We start from the raw sequence: 7,245 nt of genomic DNA on the forward strand, positions 1-7,245 counted from the left end.
CAGACTCTGGCATATTATCCAGGTCCTACCAGACTCTGGCGCATTAGCCCGGTCCTACCAGACTCTGGTCCATTAGCCCGGTCCTACCAGACCCTCAGGGGGGTGGTCCATTAGCCTGGCCTACCAGACTCTGGCACATTAGCTGTCCTACCAGACTCTGGTCCATTGCCTGGTCCTACCAGACTCTGGCACATAAACTTGTCCTACCAGACTCTGGCACATTACCCGGTCCACAGACTCTGGCACTTAGCCCGTTCCTACCAGACTCCGTGCACATTAGCCCGTCCTACCAGACTCTGTTACATTAGCCTAGTCCTACTAGACTCTGATCCATTAGCCTGGTCCTACTAGACTCGGTCCATTAGCCCGTTCCTACCAACTCTGGTCCATTGCCCATCCTACCAGACTCTGGCATATTATCCAGGTCCTACCAGACTCTGGCGCATTAGCCCGGCCTACCAGACTCTGGTCCATTAGCCCGGTCCTACCAGACTCTGGTCCATTAGCCTGGTCCTACCAGACTCTGGCACATTAGCTTAGTCCTACCAGACTCTGGTCCATTAGCCTGGTCCTACCAGACTCTGGCACATAACCTGGCCACACCTGGCACATTAACCCGGTCCTACCAGACTCTGGCACATTAGCCCGGTCCTACCAGACTCTGGCACATTAGCCCGGTCCTACCAGACTCTGGTACATTAGCCTAGTCCTACTAGACTCTGATCCATTAGCCTGGTCCTACTAGACTCTGGCCCATTAGCCATTTCCTACCAGACTCTGGTCCATTAGCCCGTTCCTACCAGACTCTGGTACATTAGCCTGGTCCTACCAGACTCTGGTAGGACATAAAGGCTTTTATTCATACTATTTATTCATAATTTATACTTTCATCTGTTTAGCGAGACAAGCTCCTGCCTTCACATGGAAGGCTTAGACAGACATTCATATTTGGTCCATCCTAGTTGAAGTAGAGAAGTTTTTTTTCTTCTTCTTATTACCCCAGTTAGCTGAGTAATTTCTGGGAAGGGTATTCTAATTGAAATGATTAATTTGGGAAACCTAATTATGTTTCTATGTTAAAACTCATTGCAGAAAATATTCAATACAAAAGGGAAGATGTAGAGCGAGACTCCAGGGAGGGAGGAGAAGTGTGTCACTAGGTGGTAGTAGAATCAGATCTGCTTTTGACCTTAAAGATGACAGAGATGATTCATGTAGGGATGCAAGTTAAAGTTACAGCACTTCACAAAGCAATGTCACACACACACACACACACACACACACACACACACCACACACACACACACACACACACACACACACACACACACACACTTGTGTTTGGATGAATGCTATATTTCACATATAATCCAGAAAGCTACTCACAGAAACCAATCAACTGCAATGATTAGAGTGATGTCATCGGTAGGAAGTCCAACGGAGGTCAGTACAATCACCATGGTGACCAGGCCTGCCTGAGGGATGCCAGCAGCTCCAATACTGGCTGCAGTTGCTGTAATACTTGGTTAAAAAGAAGCAGATGATGCTGTTACTGCTGTTTTTTTGTTGTTAGATGATTGATAATGGCATACGCATGAACTATTATTATCCCTTTTTGGTTCCTTACCTGATGGTGATGATCTGACCAAAGTTCATCTCCATATTGTTGACCTGGGCAATGAAGATGGCTGCCAGGGCCTCATACAGAGCTGTTCCGTCCATGTTGATGGTGGCCCCCACAGGCAGCACGAAACGTGTGATTCTTTTATCAATTTTGTTGTTCTCCTCCAGACATTTAAAGGTGACAGGCAGGGTGGCTGAGCTGAGAGATGAGAGAGTGGAAACACGTTAAAAAAAATCAGTTAAAAGGATCCGTCTTACATTTTGGGAATTACATGGAAATAATGAATCACTCTGCAAAATTGCCTCGGGAAGGGACTTGATTTTGGCGGAACATTTGCAACCCACTGAAAAGAAAAGGCCACATAAATTATTACGCTGGTATTGATACATGAACAGAAACATGAATTAGTTTGGTACCATGTGTCATTTCAAAACATTTTCAGACCTAAAAGACACAATAGGCCGATTGTCGATGACTCCCAAAACAACATGTACTGTATGGGCGCTCTATTTACAGCTGCACGGCGGCCAGTTTAAACATGTGACTGTAACATGTGACCACGGGGAAATGTTTTTTCATCATGTGACCATTCTACAAAACAGGCACTGTTATAAACACATAGATGAACTTTGTGACAATAAACTAGTTAAAGTTACTAACTAACTCATTTCTGGGTAATTTTTCATGTGATGATCAGAAATGAAAAGAACGTTATTTTTACATAGTTTTTATTAATGCCTCTGCCCTGGCCAGAATCTGTGTTAGCGTGTACAGCCAGGTAAAAGGTAACAGAAGATTTCTTTGTATAAGCCTTATTGTATTTGAATTTTATTTTAGATGTTACCTGTTTTAGTTATGGTTATCACAGAAAAAATTACGAAGAATGACTAAAAACTCAAAGGGAAAGTGACAGAAGGCTTCTAACAGATGGAGAAAACTACATGATTGTAAATGATTCAAAACCGACTCTGATTGGCCCTCAGGTATGTCATATGTCTGTTTCACTCTTAAAATAACTTTACAATGCGTGATGTGGTTGTAGTCACTAGCCTACAGTAAATTGCACCCCCCTTCCATTTAGGGCCCTTTTTATTCCTTTTATTCCGTGTTTGTGTTGGCCTACTATTTTCTCTCCCCTTACGTCCCCCTGTAGTTGTGTAAAGCGACCTTGGGTTTTATAAAATGCACTTTATTGATCTAATTTACCCGGTTTAGCTCAGAATACATCCAGGCTAAGTTATCGATGATGCACCTGTAACGTATTCTCTGAATGATTTTCTGTCAGGGCAAAACATTCAGAGCAACTACTGTATGACACCTCCCGGTAACGCACCGTAAAGAAAAGATCTTTACGACAGCAGGTGGGGTAAAAACATTTCCCCTTTTGCCCAAAGTGAACACAAACTGAAAGTAACAAATAGCCACTTTAAGTTTAGGCAACAAAAATACATAGGGTAAGCAAACCATTCGGGATTGGCTTAAAATTAGCCACATAAAACTACTTAAATGAGGATGTAACATGAGTCTTACAAGTCTGTAAAACTTTGTAATTATCAAACAGTAAAAGTCTACTCATGGTTTCACATGAGACACCAACCCCAGTCTTCTGAAAGTGCTGTGTTTGTTTGCCCCATCTACCCCAACCGGCATTTTTAGGCCTTTAGTGACAGGACAGCTGAAGAAGTTTAAGGGGAGGGGGGGTGGGGGACCTGGGCCCACTGCGTTGAGGAGTAAACCTCTATATATGGGGACCCGCTCAGCTATCCGGGATCCCAGAAGACTCTCTTAGGCTACATTTACATTACATTACGGTTTTTAAACAGACAATTTTAAGCCAAAAGTGATCTCCAGGTGTTTTTAGCTCCAGTAGAAGAACTACTCTCCGTTTAAACACCCTCAAACCACATGTCTCATCAACATTTGTATACTAGACAGGCGCCGGGGTAAACAGAAGGAAACGGGTATGCTTCGCCCCTTGCTGGTGGTTACAATAGTAACGTTCGAAGCTTAGTCTCAGAGAACGAGCCCTCATGGCCGATAACACCCAATCAGGCTGAGAAACATTGGCGTCAGTGTCGGTTTGAGGCCGTTGCAACACAACCCCGCAGATTCCGAACCAAACCGGTTAGAAGTGTTTTCAAATGTCTCCGGTTTAGGGGCTCTGAAACGTCAGAGCAGTGTGAATGCGAGGTGTAAACTTAGCAAAAGATATTTGTTTTCAAACCAAATGTAGCAATGTAAATGTAGCCTCATACTCTGTTGCCTCACGTCTTTGTTTGCTGCTCTTTTGATAATTATTACAGCCACGAGAGGTAGCTGCCTAACAAGAAAACTAGTTATGGGTCGTGATGAGTTGCTTGGACAATCAGCCTATACGGTTGTTTTCTGGGTGAGGACGGTCTGGTAATTTAGTTGAGTAACTGTTGTGACAGCAAAGAAAACTTTGTGATTTGTGAGTGGTCATTATGGCATTAAGGCCAGCTAGGCAAAATAAAGTTCTGTCTGTCATAAGAGTTAGTAATACTATCTGAAAGGTCTTCCCTTTACAATGCTGACTCTCTTTAGAGCCGTCTTAAAGGCCGCAGGTATCTGTTCCAGTCTCTAACTGCAGAGATGTTGGGCACTGTCCATTCACAATGACGCAGATCGGCTGGTTCCATTTAGTGCAAAAAGCACCAGTTGTACATAACGTAACTTGCCGATCTGTCGCACGTACTTTGTGTGATTCGTAATTGCGGCTTAAGTTTATTGCCTAGCTGGCAGTAACGCTGGTTTAAAAAATCTGCCTTATCATGTTGTAGGACAAAGTTATAGTTGCTGTCACAGCAATTAACTAAATTACCAGACTGTCCTCACCTAGAAAACAGCCGACTGTGGAAGAAGCTCATAACGATCTATAATTACATTACTTGTTAGGGGGTGACCTCTCGTAGACGAGCAAACAAAGAAGCAAGGTGACGAAGAACAAGAGCGCCTCACATAAGGAGGAAGGTTCGTGTTATTCTGGTCAAACAAACACCAGACTTTCACTCAGGAGACCAGGGTTCAGGCTGTTTGCGCAAAACGGAACCAGCCAATCTGTTGTGCGTAACTGTGGCTTGACAGTGTGCGACATCACTCCCGATAGAGACTGCAGATGGACAGATACATGCTGCCCTCAGATAGCTGTAAAGAGAGTGACCAATGTAGAGGAACGACCTTCAGTTAATAGTTACATGTTGAAAAGAATCCGAGCAGATCCGAATCCCGGGGCGGATAAACCAATTATTTTTTCCCTTTTGTTAACATTGCAAGAAAGGGCATTGTGCTGCATTCACTTGGTGTTGTAATAATTGGAAACATAAGTTCTTGACTGTGAAAATTCCCACTATATTAACATTGTTAGGTAGGGCATGCCTTGGCAGAGGTCTCTGCTGTGCCCTTCTAGTAATTAAGTAATTAAATAGGAACCAGCCTCCTTACAGGCATTGAGAAATAAATAAGTAGTATTAATGATAAAAGAAAGCTTGAGAAAGAAGTTCAAACCAAATTCACATTCACACCTTGTACGCAGCCCTCATAATTATGACGTCATAAAGTTGTGGGGGCCCTGTTTGACAACTTGATATTCTCCCACTCTTAGCAAAAAGAACAGATTTGGGTAGTTCAGTGGTCTGTTTTTACCTTTTGAGTGAGCTAGAATAGCTGTTGTCACTTGCCTCCAGTCTTCAATCAACCTAAATGTGTGTTTGGCCACTGACAAACATAGTTCCCGAAATCCTAAGCTGTTTCACGGAATAATTGGGATTTATTTGTGGTAGTGTGGTGTTGGAAACAACTCACCTGGAGGAGGTCCCCAGGGCAGTGATCAGAGCTTGCAGGATCCCAGCGATGAAGACAAAGGGGTTTTGTCGCGTGATGGCAAAATAAAGGGTGGGAAGAATAATAACTCCATGGATCAGTAAGCCAACGATTACTGTGATGGTGTACATGCCCAATTGGCCACCCATCTCAGTTAGATCATCCATCTCCACAATTTTTCCTGCAATCAGGAACAGAATACCAACAGGAGCATACCTGCGAGGAGGAGAGGAGCAACAAAGTTATTGGAGATAAGTATGACGGGGACAGTAAACACCTTTCACTGAAATCAAAGTCTCACCACATGATGATGGCAACCAGACGCATGATTGCTTCATTGAGGCCGTCGAAGAAATCCCTCAGGAGCTGGCCCTGCTCCTTCATGTTGCCAATTATTAGACCAAAGCACATGGAGAAGACCACCAGCCCGAGGGCATTGACCCCGTTCACCTGACCTGGCACTGGGATCACCTCCTCCCGGGTGATCTCCATGACCTCCAGGGTGCCATTGGTCGAGTTGAAGAAGGAGTCATTCACTGTCACAGTCACATGGACTACTCGCTTTCCATATTTGGTTTTGAACTGGAGAATGAAAGAATAAAAGGATCGAGTTATATACTAGTGCACCTTGACAGAGCTGAAACAGACCACTGGTCCAATGTCAACCGCTACAATCAGGTTGTCAAACTGTGAGTTCCATTACTGTCACTCACCCTTACTACTGAGGACCAGGGACATAGTTTTAATGGCTTTGTGACCTTTTGTCGAATGGCACTATCAGGTCAAAACATGTCTTTGACCAACACGAAAGTCTAACAGATGTAGTATTTTTTCAAAACTATTTGCTATTTTTAATTATTTAATTTTGCTTAAATTAATTGATGGGTCGCAGAAGATTATATGTTATTAGTGACCCAATATCCTTACAACTAGCACAACTCTATTCATAAGAGATTGAAAAGTTTTGATGACGCTGATGGAGTTTCGGATCAGTACATATTATCAAGCAGTTACTACAGTCTTACGGTTTAAGAGAGTCTGAATCTGGCCAGTTATGTGAAATCAATTCAAAAGTGAAAGTTGAATCAGGGAAACTGAGGCCTTGTGTTGGCTGTTGACTAGTAGTTCAACTTTGCTAGTCAAGTTAGCCGGCGTATATGCTGTAGCTACAATCCCTGTTATGGTGAAAATGTGATCCTACATCAAACATGTTAACTCTTTTGTGATGGCATATCATTACCAGAGTTGAACAGCGCTTGAGCCCAGCTATACGTACGTTGTACGTAGAGTTTTGCGCTCAAATTGGAGTGGCTTTATTTTCTTTTAGAATACTTGACCATGTGCAAATGGTTGACCCCCTTTTATTTAGCACCAACAATAAAACGTAGCTGCACTGATCCACATCCTTATATCACCAACTGGATCAAATGTCTATGTGTAATGACAAAAGATGTCACCTGTTGTGGGAAACTCAGACTGACACATAGTGGACCATATGTAAGCTTAATAGCCAGATATTTCCCTCTAGGACTTGGTGGAGACCATCACAAAAACACAAACTCGACTCTAAATAAAAGCTAGTCAATGTTGTGTCTGCTGTATGTATAGATAGGCAGTTGATTTCTAACATCGTAGCCATTTAACAACTTTATAAGGTGATGATATGTCAATGTTGTTTCTTTCATTAGTTCCGTTGGCCCCCCCCCCATTGCCAAATGACTTAGTGCTGTTTTAAGCTTTAGCTTTCCTTGCTAAACTAAAAGCACATCAAACCAAGAACC

At 43.0% G+C, this 7,245-nt stretch overlaps 1 protein-coding gene across 1 annotated transcript in view; it reads right to left on the bottom strand.

Annotated features, from left to right (window-relative positions):
- LOC116704048 (excitatory amino acid transporter 1) overlaps nt 1-7,245 on the bottom strand; it is a 15,656-nt gene that overhangs the window by 518 nt on the left and 7,893 nt on the right. The window contains exons 6-9 of the mRNA XM_032539241.1: nt 5,766-6,046; nt 5,447-5,680; nt 1,628-1,822; nt 1,387-1,521 (exon numbers count right to left, since the gene is read on the bottom strand). Coding sequence (XP_032395132.1) covers nt 1,387-1,521; nt 1,628-1,822; nt 5,447-5,680; nt 5,766-6,046 — 845 coding nt within the window. The remainder of the gene's footprint in view (nt 1-1,386; nt 1,522-1,627; nt 1,823-5,446; nt 5,681-5,765; nt 6,047-7,245) is intronic.

Source organism: Etheostoma spectabile, chromosome 16 (genome assembly GCF_008692095.1).
Source record: "Etheostoma spectabile isolate EspeVRDwgs_2016 chromosome 16, UIUC_Espe_1.0, whole genome shotgun sequence".
Lineage (NCBI taxonomy): Eukaryota > Metazoa > Chordata > Actinopteri > Perciformes > Percidae > Etheostoma > Etheostoma spectabile.